This window comes from Pteropus vampyrus, unplaced genomic scaffold (genome assembly GCF_000151845.1).
Source record: "Pteropus vampyrus isolate Shadow unplaced genomic scaffold, Pvam_2.0 Scaffold146, whole genome shotgun sequence".
In the NCBI taxonomy this organism is placed as follows: Eukaryota; Metazoa; Chordata; class Mammalia; order Chiroptera; family Pteropodidae; genus Pteropus; species Pteropus vampyrus.
The window spans coordinates 4,211,315-4,230,484 of NW_011888927.1; the positions used below are offsets into that span (position 1 = coordinate 4,211,315).

The following is a 19,170-nucleotide window of genomic DNA, read 5'->3' on the forward strand; positions in this document are numbered from 1 at the left end:
GAAGGAAGGAAGGAAGGAAGTGGGGAATGGAGGAAGGAAGGGTCCAGCTAAATTTTATATTTCTGTTTGAATCTAATAAGTTCTTAGACATTTCCTCAAGCAGTCAAAAGACTTTTAAACATAAAGTACTACATTTAAAAAGAAATTAATAATAAAAATGGCTAAATTTACTCAAGCAGAAACGTAATCCCTATCATGGTGCCTAACCCAAATTCCTACCAGGAGAAAAAACCATATGGAGTTCCATTATGTTTAAAGTGGTAAGATATTTTGGTTTAGAAAAATAATAAAACCTCCCAAATTAAGACTATTGTGGAAGAGAAAGATTCACTCTGAACTGGGGGAGAAGAGACTCTCTGATAATAGCATACAATTGACCCACTTAAGTAAATATTGATGTTGGGAGAAAATGCATATACATTTCTAATGGCAATCTACATTATATTGTTTTTTTCCTATACGTGCTTCTTATACATGACATATATTCATTCTCTGAACTAAAACTTAGCACCTGCATAGCTAAGAGCTAATCTACAAAGGTTAATAGAGCCTAGTCCCTCTATGACCTTGCATTCTACTGAGCATCCCACTGAAGGACACCAGAAAATAGCATTCGGTTACACTCTGCACACTGTGACATGGGCTCTGCTGGAAGTATGAGACTTGTAGAAGCAGAAAGAAGAGCACCGCCACCTGATTGGTGGGATCCAGCAAGTCTCCTTAAAAATGTGTGCCACCTCACTTGAGATCTAAAGAATGAATGGGACTTAGACTAAGTTTTGTGTCCAGAATATAGAAAATATAACTGCAAATATGTCAGTAAGGAAAAGACAAACAATCCATTAGAAAAATGCACAAAGAACTCAAGCAAGCAGTTCACAAACTGTGCTTATATGGTCAATAGACATATGAAGCTGTGCTCAACTCCATTAATAAGCAAGAAAACGCATGTTAAAACCCAGTGAAATATTACAAATCATACAAAATGGTTAAAATTTAAAAAGACTGTTAATAGCAGCTGTTGGTAAATTGGTACAATCATGTTGAGAAATGCGCTGGCGTTATCTAGTTAGTTGAAGATATACGCAACAGAAATGTGAGTGCATGTGCATCATGAGGCACATACAAGAATGTTCATAGAAGTGTTACTTGTAATAACCCAAAAGTGTAAGCAACTCAGAAATCCAAGAACAAGAGACTAGAAAAATAAACTGTGGTATCCTCACATAATTGAACACTATTCTGCAGGAGTCAGCAACCTTTTTCTGTAAAGGGCCAGATAGTAAGTATTTTAGGCTTTTTGAGCCGTATGGTCTCTGTCATAGCTACTCAGCTCTGCCGTTGTAGTGCCAACATACCATATGTAACCAAACAGGCCATGGGCAGGACTTTGCCAACCTCTGCTATACTGCAATGAAAATGAACAAACTACACTTACACAAGCTACACAAGATGAATCTCACACTATAGTGTTGAATGAAAGAAGACAGACACAAAAGTATATACTGTATGATTCCATTTATATAAAGCTCAAAAACCTGGCAAAACTACATTATAGTGTTTAGGGCCACATTCTTGGGCAGTAAACTAAAAAGAAAAGGAACAACATGATGACCATAAAATCGATGTGGTACAGAGTGGGAGGAAAGATGGTGATTGGAAAGGGTGAAATGGGAGGCTTCTGGAGTGCCCACCATTTTCTAATTTTTCAGTGGATGGTGGTTCCCCAAGTGTTAGAAGTTTTAAGTCTATTTTGGGCAGGTGGGGGGGATTTTTTGTTACATTTCTACCTTCACTAAAAATTTTTCAAAAGGTTAAAAAAAAAGACTGAGTATGAAGTGGAGATAATGCAAACAAGACTGAAAGATAAAATGTACAGACTCAGAAATGAGAGAAAATTTCATGGTCTTTCTGGGAACTACAAATAAAACAGAATGCTTGGGGCATGGCATGTGGAGGAGGCAGCACTGAATCATAAGGTTGCAGGAGTTTAGAATGGTCATAATTCGATCTTTCGTGTATCTGCCTGTTATAACGAACTATGTAGTTCAATAGAGTGTTAGTGTATTTAAAAACTACAGTTAGATTACTTCAATTTAAATATATTAATGAGTGACTTGGATGTTGTTTATAGTCTTTTATATTTCTAAGTAATTTAAAATATTTTGATAAGTATAGAAAACCAGACACTTCTTTTAATATTTGTACACTAATTGCTTAACAATTTGTTGTTGTCCAAAAGCTTTAGCCCAGCCCAAGTCGAAATTTTCACAAACTCTGAATTAACATAATCCAAAGCAATGAAATTTTACTTTCCTGTAGGCAGTAGAGTGACTGGCCTTGGAGTCATTCTGACTGGTTTTAAATCACAGCCTTACCACTTACTAACAATTTGGGCAATTTACCAAATCTCTCTCTTTCTACGTTTCCTCATCTGAGAATAATAATATCTACCTTATGGAGTGTTATAAGGATTAATTAAGATTACACATGTATAGCCATATTTATTGTATTGAAGAATCAGCAATAAACTTTTGAAAATTGAAAAAAGAGATTAGGCATGTAAACCAGTTCTGATAGTGTCTGGCACAAAATATGCACTTTGGTATATGTAACTTATTATTTTTTACTATAATTGCTAGATATAATATGGAGATTGACAGTCTGTTCTCTTTTAAAAATTACTTGCCAGTGTTTGTACATTATAGTTCTATCTGAAGAAATAATGTTTCATAAATATTTCAAAAATACATACCAATCTTCAAAAGTAATTTAGTGGAAAAAATATATATGTCTTGGACTATTTTCATAGTTACATCATCAGAGCAAAGCTTTTGGCATTTGAACAAGTTCGTAGCTTTATACTGGAATGTGACTTACTGGTTTTTAATTTTGGTCTTTGTCTATGGAGACTTTAAGCAAAAGAGCATTAAAAAGTCTACTGATTATTTTATTTTAGAAACTGTTAATGAGATTGGTGCTTAACCTTCAGCATATGTCAATTTTTAATCATAAAAGTCCACTTTGCATTTGTATAGTTTTCAAAGCAATTGCAAAATGCTTTCTTTTATCAATTCTTCACAATAGCCTTATAAGGTATACTAAAGCTTTTACAAATCATGTAGCATCAATTTAACAGTAACCAACCGCGCCCATTAATGCTGTAAACAACACCATTTGCTCCTTCTCCCAAGAACTGAGAAAGAACTGATGGTGGTTGGGGAGCTAAGAACAAGATGGTTTGCAGTTGCTGCTAACCGCCTGTGCTGTTCAACTTCTAGCCAAAACCACCACCACCTACCCCTTAACTTCCTGTATTTAAATAGTAATAGAGCCTCTGATATTACTGCCCCAGTGTAAGGATATCAAATCAAAGTCTTGGCCTCAAACACTGAGCCCGTCGTGGAGATGTAATTATTCACTCTGGTGAGCGCTGATGAAAATTCCTCACTCTGTATTCACTGCTCTCTCCTTCCTCACATCTCTAACCTAAATCAGCCTTCCTGTCTTGTTTCAGCAGAATTTAAAACATTAAGAATCGAGCAATTATATGAAAGAAAGTTCTCCACAAAATTCCCAGTTTATTTTTCTTCTTCTTGCTCCTGGGTTTATCTTTCTTGACTGACGGCGGCGTGTTTGAACCAAGTTCCAGCATAGGAAAAAACACAATTTGTTAATGGAGTGAACCACAGCTCTCCTATTACCATCATTCTCTTATCTTCACTAATGAGGAAGACTTGGATCACTTTTTCTGTGTCCTAGGATGACGAACACTGTCTAAGATGATCTTTATGTCCTGATCTAGAGAATCCCTGGAGAGACCCAGTTCAGAAGTCACAAACCAATGAGCCATGGGTCATATTCAGCCATCAGACAGGTCTCATTTGGTGTGTACGGTGTTAAAATATTTGAATTAACCAGCTGTCACTTTTAAAAATTGAAAGAGGGGAGGTAGAAGAGGGTAAAGAGAGTCAATATATGGTAACAGAAGGAAACTTGCCTTTGGGTGCTGAACACATAATGCAATATATAGTTGATGTGTTATAGAATTGTACGCTTGGAACTTATAATCTTGTTAACCAATGTCACCTCAATAACTTCAATAAAATATTTTAGAAATTGAAAGATATGTAATAATCTAGATTTGGGGGTTTTCTTAAAAATTATATGATCCAATAATGCCGGGCCCACAAGCCCATAAGGCAGCACTGGGCTGGGGCTGCTCTACTTTTTGAATGAAGTTTTGAGTATTATTCTCCAGGTCTCACAGCCTCTTCCAGCACAGCTCCTTTCTTTGGTTTATCAACCTGATAACTTTGGGCATTTTAGTTCATGACTCAACATAGTGAGTCAGTGTGAGTTAGGGACTCCTAATCTACAGCATGAGTTAGAGGCCTTGCTACAGGTTGGGAGGCAGGCCATGGGTTTTGGAATAAATCCACATCCCTATGATGATCTTCTTCCTGGAGATTTTTTAAACCAGCAATGACTTTCTGAGGACAACTTCATTTGAAATGATCTTTTTCATTGCAGGGCCACCAACAAACAGGCACTTCTCTGATGTTTGAGTGTTGCCTTTGTGCCAGGCAGTGGGCTCATGTTTTACAATTACTATCAAAGCAACTCTGTGAGGTTAATACAATTATTCATCCATGTCTCAGGGGGCAGAGAACTTCTTTCAGATCACATACCTAGTAAATGGCATAACCAAAATTCGAACTCAGGTGATTTGCTTCTAGAGCCTCATGCTCTTAGTGAGAATAGTGCATTACCTCTTTAAACAGGGGAGGACCTTATCTAGCAAAGCAACCATTGGTTGTATAGCACTCATTACATGCCAGATACTTTCAAGGAACAAATATTAATTTATTTAAACTCCCTAACAAACTTCTAAGCTAGGTTCTATTATTATTCTTATTTTGCAGATGAGGAAAACGAAGCACATGAATACAAAAGTACCTTGCCAGGCCAGTCAGTGGCAGAGCTGGGATGTGGAGCCAGACAGTCTGAATCTAGAGTCTATTCTCTAAACCCTGGCTCCTGGAGTTCTGTTCATTGAATATGTAAATGTTACATCCAATTTTTCATTCAGTTGATCCTTTAACAAGTATTTTTTTAAGCATTCACCATAATTGTCATATCTATGCTGAGTGCTAACTATTTATCAAGAGACAAAGATCTCCAGATAGGAGAACATGTATACTTGAGACAGTTGAATAACTTAAAGCACTGGGACTTAAACGAACATGATCTTTACATAAACTTATGTTAAAATATGTTTATTACCACTGATGTACAATATGTTTTTCTCCCTTTGTAACTTTTCTGGCTTTCTCAGTTTGTAATCCTCCTGAAACTCCGTGTCTGTGTGTGTGTGTGTGTGTGTGTGTGTGTGTGTGTGTGTGCGCGCGCGCGTGCGCGTGCGCACGTGCATTTACACATTAACATTTCTTTTGCACTGAGTCTCAAGAAATTACTTTACTGAGAGTACAAGAAGAAGTGGATTAGACCAGAAAAGCTGGATTTATTCCACTGACACAAAATTTCTCAGACGTCGCCAGAGAACGAGGTGTTCCTTAGAAATAGCATTCTCTACCTGAACAGGGACCTCTCTAAGCACCAGTGTTATTTTGTTATAGCTAGCTCCTTAGTGATTGCTTTTAACAGTGTTATATAACTGTGCCTTCAAAAACCATGTTCTAAAATAATATAATGGATGGAATGACTTTCATTATCATTATCAATTTAAACCAAATCAATTTAAAAATATTGAATTGAAAGTGAGGAAAGCTCTTTAAGTGACCCAGACTGTAAAGTTTTTATAGTTCTTTATTTTATAATTCATTTTATTCCCTCCAATATTATCTCTCTCCTTTGCTGCTATCGTTGTGTCCCGCTTCTTCTAACCCAGTGGGTCGCCAAACCTCCACCCAATGACTTGGCATTAGACACGAGGTGCTTTTAAGTTGTACACACAGACACAGAATTTAAAAATATTGAATTACATAAATAGAAATTGTATGCTATTCAATTCTTTTTAAGCCTTCCAATCAATTTAGAGTTAATAAGTCTTTTACACCTCTCTAATGATTCATTTTCCTTTTCAACAAAGAGCAGAGCTGGGGGTCAGAGTCTTTGGCAGATAACAGTATCTAGCTGGACTCTAATAAGTGTTTTCTTTCATTGTATTTATTTGTATGGTAGTTGATTCTGTTTTATGGTTATGTTTTATGGTTATTTATATCAAAAAGATATAAATTTTTTTTTGAAATTCAGTTTATTATAAATGTACCAATTAAACTATGACTTGCTATTTTTTATCACTTGGTAATTTTATTTTTACTAATCAGTAATTTTATTTCAACCATTTTAACCATCTTAATCATTTATAAATGTGCAGTTCAGTGGCATCAAGTACATACACATCGTTGTGCAACCATCACCACTACCTATCCATCTCCAGATAACACATAATCTTTAATGATGAAGGAGGTATTATGAAACTAAAATAGTCAAATACAGTTGGCCCTTGAACAACATGGGGGCTAGGGGTGCTGATAACCCCATGCAGTCAAAAATCGTATAACTTTTGACTTGCCCCAAACTTAACTCCTAATAGCCTACTACTGACCAGAAGCCTTACCAATAACATAAATAGTCAATTAACACATATTTTGTATATTATATGTCTTACATACTGTAGTCTTACAATAAAGTAATCTAGAGAAAAGAAAAAAATCATAAGGAAGAGAAAACATATTTATAATATTTATTGAAAAAAAAATCTGCACATAAGTGGTCCCACACAGTTCAAACCTGTGTTGTTCAAGGGTCAACTGTAATATTACAAACTGCTGAGCATCTGGTGAAAATACAGAATAACTGAAAGATTTTCAAATAGTCTATGATTAATAATAACTTAAGTGCCTCTTTGAACTCATTAAGTGTGTTTTATGTGTTGGCCGCTGCACCACTCTGCTCTCTGTGATGGTGGCAAGATCAGACTGACTAAATAGCTCTGAACTCTAACCCAGGGCTCCAAGAGAGGGGACTTCTCCCTACTCTAAGTTCTTGATTGCTGGGGTTTCCTTCTAAGCAATGGTGCCAAACTAGACTAGGTGAGACAGTATAGGACCTAACAGTGGCTCCAAACAAGTCAGCGAGAGAAGCAAGGTGAGCAGGATCCAGACGCTCTCTGAAACCCACGAGTTCATTCTCTGTCTGTGGTATAGTCCTCTCCCAAATTTCTCTCCCGATTTCACTCCAAGATGGAGCTAATCGCCACCAATGTAGCGCCACCTCTCGTTACTTTTTACTTAACTTGCAATGTGGTTTTTCTTATTGTAATATCATTAACTTAAGGAACATAAAGTGAGACCTGAAGATAGAGCCTTCTAAAGTGAATATGACCTTTAACTCCACCTGATTAGATTCTAACTAGGTTCTTGACCACCCTCACTTTTATGGTCAAAAGAAAAACAATTCCACAACACTGCCTGTGTGTTCTTTCCTTGTGTGTTTCTACCCTACGAGGCCTAGATAACCTGTACAGTTGTCCCTGAATTTACTAACCTAACTTTTTTTTTTTTATCTCCAGTAGCTAACCTTGACGGCTTTCCCTCCTTTCTGCAATAATTTCACCTCTTAGTTTCCCCTATGAATAGTATTTCCAACTTAACACAATGACCTAGGAAAATTCTAGGCATAGAAAGAGAAATAAGGTAGGTTTCTTGTCTTTAAGGCATTCTCAGTCTAACAGCAGAAACAAACATATAAACAAGTAACACTAATATAGCTTAATAAGGGAACTAGTAGAATGCACAGCACAGAGGAGGGAGTGATTAACTCAGGCTCATGGAACAGGGAAGGAAATGAAGGCATGGTGGCGTGAAACAGCATGCTGGGTTCAGGAACTTCAGTAGCTCAGGCCAGCCGGAGCAAGACATACAAGAAGGATGACAAGAGTGAAGGCTAAGTTAGTAGGCAGGGGCCAGACTATGAAGATTCTTTTGAATCATGCTAAAATGTTTCCACTTTCTACAGTAAGCAATGAGATCCATTAAAAAACTGTAATTTTCTTTAAAATTTTATAAGATTAGTATATAGTTTGAAAAATAAGTTTAGACTATGTTTTATTCTTTAGACTCAACAGTTTATTCTCTTTTATAGTTTTCCAGTGCCTTGTTTGAAAATCAGCATTGGTAGTTAAAATACTGAAAAATAGTAAAACTAAATGACTCACAGAGAGATTGTCACACGCCAGACAGAACTGGGCCATCTTACAATGAAACCTAGCTGTTTCTTCAAAGTCCAAGATAATTCTCTGTTTTTATTCCTATTCATGTATTGTAAACTAATAGATTAGTTTAAATCCAAAAGAGGATAAAAATTTGAGGAAATGGATTCATCCTGGTTTATATAACTTTTATATCGAGTGCTATATTTTCATTTAAAAAGTTGGCATGGATACCCACTGACGGTGGATTTCTGTTCCATCACATGGATATTAATGTAAGAGGAGGTGGAGATTTCCTCTGACCCTTCTTCCTCATCTGCTTCTTAACCTCCTTCCTGTGTTCAGGCAATTAGCAACGGTTCTTTGCTGGATGCCACTGACCACACTGACAGAAGGCCAACAGCCAGCACCACCCATACCTGGAATAAATTTCATATGTTTTGTTACTCAAGAGACACTCAAATTGCAGATCTATTTCTAGATATTAATTCTTGATTGTCTTTCAGAAAATGAGAAATATTGTTACAGAAAACAAAGTTGATTTTCAAATTAATACTACTGGAACATTAAGAACATTTTCCCAAGTAACACATCCTTTTTCTTTTACCAAAGACTGTACAGATTGTACTATTCTATAGTTTCTATGTATTTACCTTGCTTCAAAGGGATAGTTAAGCTGTGTATCAATTTTGCATTTAAATTTTGTCTACATTTAGAATTCGTATTAAAAAGAATTTCTGGATACTTTTCCTTTTCAATTCCTTTACTCAAGCATTTATATAAGTGCCACTAGAAATCATATTTTTAGTTTCTCATAGAAACTTAAACACGGCGCTTTCGAAGTGTAATTCTTGCTTACCAAATACCATTTCTCCCGTTTTTAATTTTTAGATTTGTATGAATTTTATTAAGAAATTATGCATCTCGTCTTGTTCAGAATCATAAAAACAATTGACTCTTCAACTTAATATTGTTTCTCTTATGTATGTTTTCAATATCTATTTATTGGAAATATAGTCAAATGAAATCCTGAAAAATAAAGTTGTCATAGTTGAAAAAACACATAAGGCATTATATTTTTACTTTAAGACATATTGGTGATATTTTATATCTACCAGCTTATAGGTAGATATAAAATTAATTTAGAAAATAATTTAGAAAATATAAAATTAATTTAGAAAATATATAATACATTGCAGTGTAACTTTGAGATTAAATCATATGGCTATGTATCTTATCCATTAGTATTATTACACAGAAATAATGTACAATTTGATTTTATGAACATGCAAATTTCTCTTTGCATTTGATATTTCAGCTTCGCCAAATCCAGAAGTCATCAAGATAAATTCAATTCCAGATATAGTGACAAAAGTGGAAGACTACTATCTTAAAGGATATATTGTCGGGGCTATTCATCCTGTTATACAACCTGTGCGGCAGCGAAAACACCTACCTGCAAGTTACCTGTACAGGGTGGTGCTATCACGCTTGAAATTAAGGTAAGCCCACTGCTCAAGGAAACAGTCATATTAAGAAGTTATTGAGACTGGCAGTTTTCTTTGGCTAAGACACCAGAAAGTTTGAACAAAGTGATGGAGACAAAAGATAATTAGGGGTTTTGGTTTAAGACACATTTTCTAGCAGTTGAACCTGGTTCGAGAGAAGGAAACTCATGTTTCCTTCCTTAAAACTCTTCATTGAAAACAAAACCAAAAACAAAACAAAACAAAAAACAAAACAAAACACTCCTCATTGATTTTAGACCCTTGCAGACAAACAGGTCCTAGGTGAAGATGTCAGTAAACAAAGAGAAAGGAAAACAGACTCAAGAAGCATCTGGAAGCTCTTGTAGCAACTTCAGAAGATGAGGGAGTAGCAATTAGTTACAAGTCATTTTAGTGGGCTAAAAGGTGACTGGACCCATGAAGTCCACTTACTTTCATTGAGCATTTTTTTAACTGCCCTATATTATTTTATTAATAGTGGCAACAGAAACTATGTCTACTTCCCATAACATTTACAGCAGAAAGGCCTACATGCCAAGTTCTCACGAATTGGATAAACCTGTTATCAGCTTTTTCCAAAAAATTAGACATAGAAATTATATAATTATATTAACCAATGTTACTCCAATAAACTTAATTTTAAAAAAATTTAAAAAAAAATAATCAAAAAAATTTAGACATAGAAACCATCGATTTTAGTTTCTTCTTTTTAACTTTTTAAAATAGCTACTTTCCCAAACAATACTACAACCGTTTTTGCCAGCCTAGTTTGTAATTTCGATAGTTTTTAAAATACTATTGCTCCTTCCAGTGAAGAATAAAAATAACCAGACCAATGTTTTCAATCAATACATTACATTTTTTACACAACTGTTCAACTATTTTAAAACCATCTCAAAGACCAAGGTAAAACCTGTGTTTTCTCTTTTAGTGATGGACTAACAATCAGTCACTTTAGCTATGAAAGGGCTATGCAGAGAAGGAAAAATGGAACAGGAGGAAAAGAGAGAAAACAGAGAAACTGAAAATATCAAAAATATTTTTAAATTTCAGGTGTGCTTTTAAGGGACACTGCCTGCTACTGAGTAAGTGCCGACTTATCCATGTTCTGAGAGGGTGTGTACAATTCACCATGACGTGCAGCCTCATCAGATATTTGCTAGTTCAAGCATTACTAAATAAACATGCCATTTTATAAACCATGTATACATTATCCTTTCTCTTTTAGCATTACTCCAAATAAATTTAGTAATGCCCTGATAAGGCTAAGGATAAGTAAGGGGTAAAGGTCAGAAATGAAGAGAAAGAAAAAATACGGGACAATATGTATCTGCATTTAAATTAGATTTTTACTTATTCTTTTGTACAATAGCGAGGTCTAACAGTGATCTAAAATCATTTCTCGTAACTTACTATAGACGAAGTTTTTCTTTCTTTTTTTTCTTTTTTCTCTTATTTTATTTTTTAAATTAAGTTTATTGAGGTAACTGGTTAATACAATTGTATAATTTTCAAGTGTACATTATAATTTGACACCTGTATATTCTATTGTGTGTTTACCACACAAAGTCCAGTTTCCTTCAGCTATCATATATTTGATCCCCTTTACCCACTTCGCCCTCCCCCTACCCCCCTATATTTGACCCCCTTTCCCCGTCTACCTCCCTACTCCTCTCCCACCCTGAACTTTTTCTTTCACATTAAATTAGAAATTAAATTAATAGAGGTTTAAATTAAGTAAATTTAAATTAATACATACTCTGTTTTTCTGGTATTTCGATGTAAGAAGTCAGCCATTAGGCTTGAAATAACAACAAAAAAGATAATAGCCTTGACCTTATTTGTGAGTTGCTCATTTATTTTCACATGAGCATACTAGCTTAAAATCAGCAATTGGCTTCTAACTATGAACATATTCTCTGTTACAGCCCGAAGCATTCGGCAGCACCCAGTGGACAAAGACGCCCAAGGCTTGTGATTGAGGAATGTCCTCTAACTTATGAGACACAAACAAATGACGTGCCAAAAGAACTGATAGAAAAGGTACTAAATGTATACATTTTTTTCATGGGATATTGAGAAATATTTGGTATTCTCTTTTTTTTAATTTTTTAATAAAAATTTTTTTTGGTGACATTGATTAACAAAATCCAATAAGTTTCAGGTGTACAATTTAACAGTAAGACATATAGATATTGCATTGTATGTTCACCTCCCATAGTTAGATTTTTCTGTGTCACCACATTTTGACCTCTTCTACCCTATCTACCTCCCTCCTCCTCCTCCCTGACTACCCTCTGGTAACAACTAGCCTATTGTCCATGTCCATGAGTCTCTTTTTCCTTTGTCCTGTTCATTTGTTGCTTTTACATTTATATCCCACATATAAATGATATCATGTGGTTTTCAACTTTTTCTGTCTGGCTTATTTCACTTAGCATGATTATCTCAAGGTCCATCCATGTTGTCACTAATGGCAGTATTTCATCTTTTCTTATGGCTGAGTAATATTCCATTGTAAAAATGTACTACAGCTTCTTTATCCAATCATCTATTGTAGGACACTTCGGTTGCTTCCATGTCCTGGAATATTTGGTATTCTTTATCAATTTTCATTCTTGCTTTAAAAGGAATAAGGAAATGATAGGTGACTTATTCTACCAGAATTTAAAACATATCAAAGCATGTGTACCAAATTGTACAGAGTTTAAAAAAAAAAGAATACAGGGCAATGAAACAAAATGGAAATGCCAGAAATAAATTAATACACATATAAAAAGTTTCATAACAAACCTGATTAATGAAATAAAATGAGGAAACAACCATAACGTAATAAATGCTGTTGGGAAAGTGGGAAATTGTTCCACAGGAAATATATTCCATACATTTCAAATGAGTTAAAAGGTAATTTTTAAGTATAAAAAATCTGAAAGAAAATGAAAGAATAGACATAATCAATTATAAATAGATTGAGGAGTTTGAGTTTAGTATATAAATATAACTTCTATACTAGGAAAACTAAACTTAAAAAAAAAAAGAATTGGGAGCAAAATCTACAACAAATGTATCCTGTGGGAGCTTAATTTTCCAAATATTTGTGAAATGAATACAAATGCTTCAAAGTGATGTCCAGTCTTGAATGGACAGACAGAATCCATAAACAGTGAATATAAAAGGAAACAAAAATAATAAACATTTGGAAAAAGTTCAACCTAACTGATAATTTGTAATGTAAATAACAATTGAGAATTGATATCTTACAAATATTAACTGAGAAATTAAATTGAAAGTATTAAATTCAGTGTTGGAAGAGCTTTGAGAAAATATTCATATATTGTAACTGACATTGTAATAATTAGTACAGTGTTCTTGAATATCAATTTATAATAAAAATCATCCCATTTTATTTTGTAATCCAGTAATTTCCTCTTTAGGAATCTATTCAAGAAATTGAGAACGGAAAAAGTTATTTTTATACAAAGATATTTTAATCAACAGTGAATAGGGGTCAAATTCTCAATACAGTGGAATATTTTATGGGCATTAAACATGACAGCTATATTGACTATGAAGGTAAAAAAAAAAGGCTATATAATGTAACCTAATTGAAACTTAAATGAAAAATTTAACACTATATGTATATTTATTAAAGTCAAGAAAAAAATTTATAAGGATTCCAAACTGATGAGATTTTATGATGAAAGTTTTCTTTTTAATTGCTTTGATGTATTTGTAAGGTTTTAGCTTTTATTTAAATGAATACAACCAAAAAACCTAAGGTGTTTCCTTTCAGGTAAGAAACTGTGAAACTTGTTCACTGTTTCTATTGTTGTCCCTAAGCTGTAAATGACCATGTGTGTAAGATTGTCTGTGGTTTGAGTATAGCTAGTTATACCTGTTAATGATATTTCCCATTTAGGTATAAAGTCATCATTTAATAAGGTTTTTCAGGAACAGTCTTTGAGACTAGATTTTCATAAACAAGGTACACATGCTCTTTACTGCTACTATTCTAGGAAATTTCTTTTTTTTTTTCCCTGGGAATAAATCCACTCCAAAAAATTTCTTTTGAAAACAAAAATGTAACTACTTAAAAATTTAGTCTTAATAGATCACCATCAGAGCTCTTGTTTTGCATTTGATTTCCTGCACAGAGTTAAGATCTATTTAAACAGGAAAGTACCGTTATTTCAGCAATTAGAGTAATGGAGTTATTTCATAAAGAGAAAAGCGTCAGGAAACATAGCACATGAAATAGTTGAACGTTGTCCTGTTTATGAACAAGAGCAATAGATGAATGCCAAATGTTTTTTTTTTAATGGCTGCCTTATATAAAGAGTTGATTGTTGAACAGCTGGATTTTAAGTCATTTTAACATTATATCAATGTTTGCTCTATTTTTAAAATTAGGTTTACAAGTGTTTTTCCTAAGATTTTTAAACAAAAATAACAAAAAAATAGTAATCTTCCAACTTAAAGAATAGAGAAGACTAATTAATACAGTTACCAGACTTTTCCAGATAAAACTTTTTAGTAATAGAAAAAGCCTTCTGCACTTTTCACCCAAGTCAACTAATAAGACCTAGAGAAAGCTCTGGCAATAGATTTGTTTCCACCTGCAGAATGCCATGCCTCCTTACCACCTCCCTCTCCTCTCTCAGGACACCTGATACAAAGGACAATTTGTAATTATTGTTAAGGCTTCATGCATTGTTACAATCCCAATATGTTAGTTTATAATAGTAAATGATGTTGTGTCAACATAGTCCTTTGTCCTAGCTCCACACAACCCCACCCTCTGTCCTGCTCAGAATTCTCACTATCAGCAGAAGCTAAATTAAGGTCATCCCCTTTGATTGGACTTTACTCTCTGGTTTGGCCCCAATTCTTCCTGGCTTTTTTCATTCCGTTTTGTTTCTGATGATAGATGTTTTTACATTTCCAGCCTCTATCATGACTTACTCTTCTCCTCCTGGTAACTTTTAAAACATTTAATTTACATGTTTAAAACAGTGACCATGTAAAAGATGTTGCTATTTCTTTATTCTAACTTATTTAATAAATACTTATAGGACGCCTATAGGTATAAAACATTACAATACAAAGATAAATAAGACACAGTCCTGCCCTCAAAAGAATTGCCAGTTGAACACAGGGGAATGACACTGACACAAAAAGAACAAAGAAATGAAGCCAAAGCAGAGAAAATAACTGTTCTTAAGGTCTGAAATTATTTCACTGGCATTATCTCATGGGCTCATGAATCCTATTCTTTAACTGATAGGATTGAATCTAATTATGTTTATTTGGCCCAGAAGGAGACAATAGCATCAAGATATAAGCAGATCAGAAAGCTTCCTAAAAGAGGTAGTATGAATTAGGTTTATGCATTATACATACACATTAGTCCAAAATTCATCTTTTAACATTTTTCTTCACGCACATCAAAAAAAAGGTGTATTTTTTTGCTTTTAAATTAATATTATTTTTTATTCGTTAAGGTGTGTTTAGTAATGTTATTTTTGAGGATTTCTTGGAATAGTTTTTAATTTTGTTTCAATTAGAGAGACTATCGTTAACAGGTCATATAGAATTATTAGTTCTATATGCAAAAATTAGCAAAAATCATATAGAATTATTAGTTCTTCCCGAATAGTAACCTTTAAAAGAAAAATGATTTCTGTTTTCATAATTCCTAAAGTGTATTAGTTCTGTTTGAAGAAATTATAGTAATAATGTGACATAGTCTCAGTCTATATTAGAGGTTATTAATTTGTTTATAAATGAGTCTTTAGATACTGGCAAATTCACTCCTTCTTCTAATGGATTTCCTTAATAAGCCTAAAAAGGTTAATCGATAAAGTAATCATTGTAAATTTATATTTTGTTCTACTATCTCTTTTTAAACCTCAGATTAATGTAGCTGCTAAAAGAGGAATGAGATTTGTTGGATTCATAGCACAGCATTATCCACCATTCTGTAACGGAACCAACCACGATGGAGATAGAGAGTCCACATCGCATGTGAGACACACTTCAGATGAAAACTGTAGAAGCTGGAATGAAGGAACATTAAGCGGTCAATCATCTGAAAGTGGAATTGAGGAAGAATTTCATCATGAAAGTGGACAGTGTCAAGTGGAACGAGATGGCAGCCCCAGTTCCTCTAAATCAAGAAAGGGAGAAGGTAATAGACAAGATAAGTAGCAATAAAATAGAAGTATTAGGTTATATTTACCAAAATAAGTTTTTTTAGAAATAGGCAAAATAAATTTCTAAAGGTTATAAGGACTGAATAAACTAATATAAACTCGTTTTGATATTTTTAAATTATTATAGCCAGAATAAAGCAAGACAGTTTTTCAAACAGTTGTCCCTGCCATTTTCATACAATGCCATCCACATAATGTAACTTTGTGTTGAAATCTGCTTCCCATTTAGTCATTCACCAGCTCCTCTGAAAAATGGAGGCTGTGCATGTGTTCCAAAAAAAGGGGTTCTGTAAAGGAAGCTGTTCTGATTTATGTTTGTCCTGATAAACAGTGTCTGAGAATTTTAGTTTTGGCCTTTCCCATTTCGTGAATGGTTTTCATCCTTGAAGTTAATTGGCTTTATTTGATCAACAATTAGAATATGAAAATGATACAACACAGTGAAACAATTAATATAACAATAGTGCCTGCATCCTAAAATATCTTCAAACAATAATTTTATTCTTCTCTGCCAACTAGCAAGTCTTGCAAAAACACTGAGAGTATTTTATTCATGTTTTTGGACTGTTCAAAGTTTTCTGATACCTTAATTGGCATGCTTTAAAAAGCACTATCATGGAAAATCAGACTGTGTATACCTTAGAGTTAAGAGCTCTGGAGTAAGAGTGCCTCAATTTTTTTATGGAAAGGGGGTTGTTGTGAGAAGTAGATAAGAGATGTCTCCAAAGCCCAGTGCCTTGTCCAGAATAAGCTCTGTATTAAGTTCATTACTATTAACTGATCTTTTAATCAGTGTTGGTGTTGCAGCTGCACACATTCATGGCATCTGCTTTCTGGGTTGTGGTAAGATGTGCTTAACATCCTATACATGACAAAGACCCATTCAACCATGGTCAGCACAATCTCCTTAAGAAGACCAGGAGCATTTTCCCACTGATCATCTCACCCATCCTCACCACCACCATCCTCCCCTTTTATTCACCAGTTCCCTAGCTAACCACCACCCTGATTTTCCTGCAGTGTAAAAAAAAAATTAGGAATGTCAGAGTGAACGAGGGTTATTGGAGCTATGATCAGAGAGCTATTCATTTCCACCCACTGCTATTTCTAAACTGCTGGTTCCCATCCTGACCTTGATTAGATCAGGTGTCTATTTCTGGTTGAGCCCAATATGCTACCTACTTAATTTAATTATCAATCTTTAGATTCTACTTTCTAAATAGTTTCTTTTTAAGTTATTTACTTCTTAATAACTTTTCCGTGGCAGTGGTTCTTAGAACCACAAAGGAGGGTGAGGGGAGCAGACACACACAAAAGACCTCTTGGTGGGGGGGGAGGTAGATGGGGTAAAGAGGGTCAAATATGTGGTGACAGAAAGAAATCTAACTATATGGGTGGTGAACACACATTGTAAATATATATATGCCTTAGTGTTAAATTGTACAGCTGAAACTTATTGGATCTCATTAACCAATGTCACCATAAAAAAAATTTTTAAATAAAAAAATTTAAAAAGACCTCTTAGAGAATCTGATAAAATCTGAGAGACTCAACTCGCATAACACAAAATACTATTGTCTGTAATGCAAGTGGTATTGGACTTCCTAAAACACAATTACAGATGTGGGTCCATAAGCCCCCAAGTTAAGAATTTGCCAACTTTTGGTTAAGTAGAAGATATGACCCAGCAATTCCATGTATAAGTATGTATTCTAGAGTCGCTCTCACACATGTGTTCAAAGAGACATGAAGAATATTCGTAATAACATAAACTTGGAAATAATGTATATTTTCATCAACAGGAGAAAAGTAAACTGTAATACTATGTAAAATAAATGAATAACATCTATAAAACATTAATTATACTTCAAAAACATAATGTTAAATAAGAAAATCAATTTATAGTTTGATATATACAGTATGATATAATTTTTCAGAAGTTTTCTAAACTAAAAAACATTGTATATAATTTGTGGGCATATAAATGTATATTAAAAGAATAAAATTTTTCATGAGAGTGATAAACCCAAATTCATTATAATAGCTGTTTCTGGAGAATAGGTAGGGAAGACTACATAGTGAGCCTTAGCTATGTCCATTTCTCATTTCTTTGGAAACAGTATGAGGCGAACATGGCACAACGTTAACATTTGATGAAGTTGAGTGGTGGTTAATTTTATTATTCTCTATGCTTGTTTACATGCTTGAAATAGCTCAGAATTAATTTAAAAAATTAAGAATCTTTTCAATGAAATTATGGTTTTCTCCTTTTTTCTTTTTTCTGAATCCCTAGCCTCAGATAACAAGTTGTATACAGTCTTCAATGTTTTTGATGACGAATCAACCTCCTGGACCTATCAAGAGGGTATCCTGTCAGTGAAAGTAACAAGAAAAGGATCTGTCGTCAGTACACTTGATGCCGATTGGCTGGAGTTAACTACATTTTATTATAAGCAAGGCTTGTCTTTAATCGATTCTTTTGTATGCTGGGAAACATCTAAAGGTAAATTTTATATTATGATATATTATACCTAAATAATTTGACCTGTGTCAGAAATGTTTTGGCCTCTCAGGTTCTAAGGGACAGATATTATTTCTAAGGAAATAGAGTTCAATCATTAAACAGCTATGTAGCTTTAATTTAAAAGCTTAACCATCTTATGTGGTTGAATTCTAATGTTTGCTGTTGGGTTGTAACTGTCGAGATTAGACAAACCACTGTGTGATTGATTAGTAGGATTTTACAGATACGATGGACTAAAACAGCCTAATCAGGAGGCCTATGATGGCATTTGATAATTGCTACTACATTTATTACACTATCCCAATTTTGGACACTATCTTTCATGAGCTCCAGTCTATACGTGGCTCTAATTTGTATAGAAAAGTAATCTTTGGTTCAGAAAATGATACTGATACTATATTTATTTCTGCCTTCCCCTTATCTCTCATCTTTCTTTAGCCTTCCTCTGGAATATGTAACCATTTGTCTCTATCACAAAAACAAACAAACTTTCCAAAAGTGACTTTCTAGGGAAAGTGTTTTTAAAAAGAGATTAGTGCTAAAATAAAAGAAAAATAGGTAGTAAGAAAACTGGAAACATAGAAGGATGAAGGTTATAAAAACCAAAATAATTATAGACCCTAACTCAATGAGGTTAGAGGAAAGAAAAAGGCAAATGAGATCTCAATATACCTTACTATTCTTAAATCA

General features: G+C 34.0%; 1 protein-coding gene across 1 annotated transcript in view; it reads left to right on the top strand.

The window, feature by feature from the left end:
- Positions 1–19,170, top strand: part of RFTN2 (raftlin family member 2) — a 51,586-nt gene that overhangs the window by 5,466 nt on the left and 26,950 nt on the right. The window contains exons 2-5 of the mRNA XM_011369221.1: positions 9,555–9,738; positions 11,673–11,787; positions 15,658–15,931; positions 18,250–18,459. Of these exons, the coding sequence (XP_011367523.1) occupies positions 9,555–9,738; positions 11,673–11,787; positions 15,658–15,931; positions 18,250–18,459 (783 nt within the window). The remainder of the gene's footprint in view (positions 1–9,554; positions 9,739–11,672; positions 11,788–15,657; positions 15,932–18,249; positions 18,460–19,170) is intronic.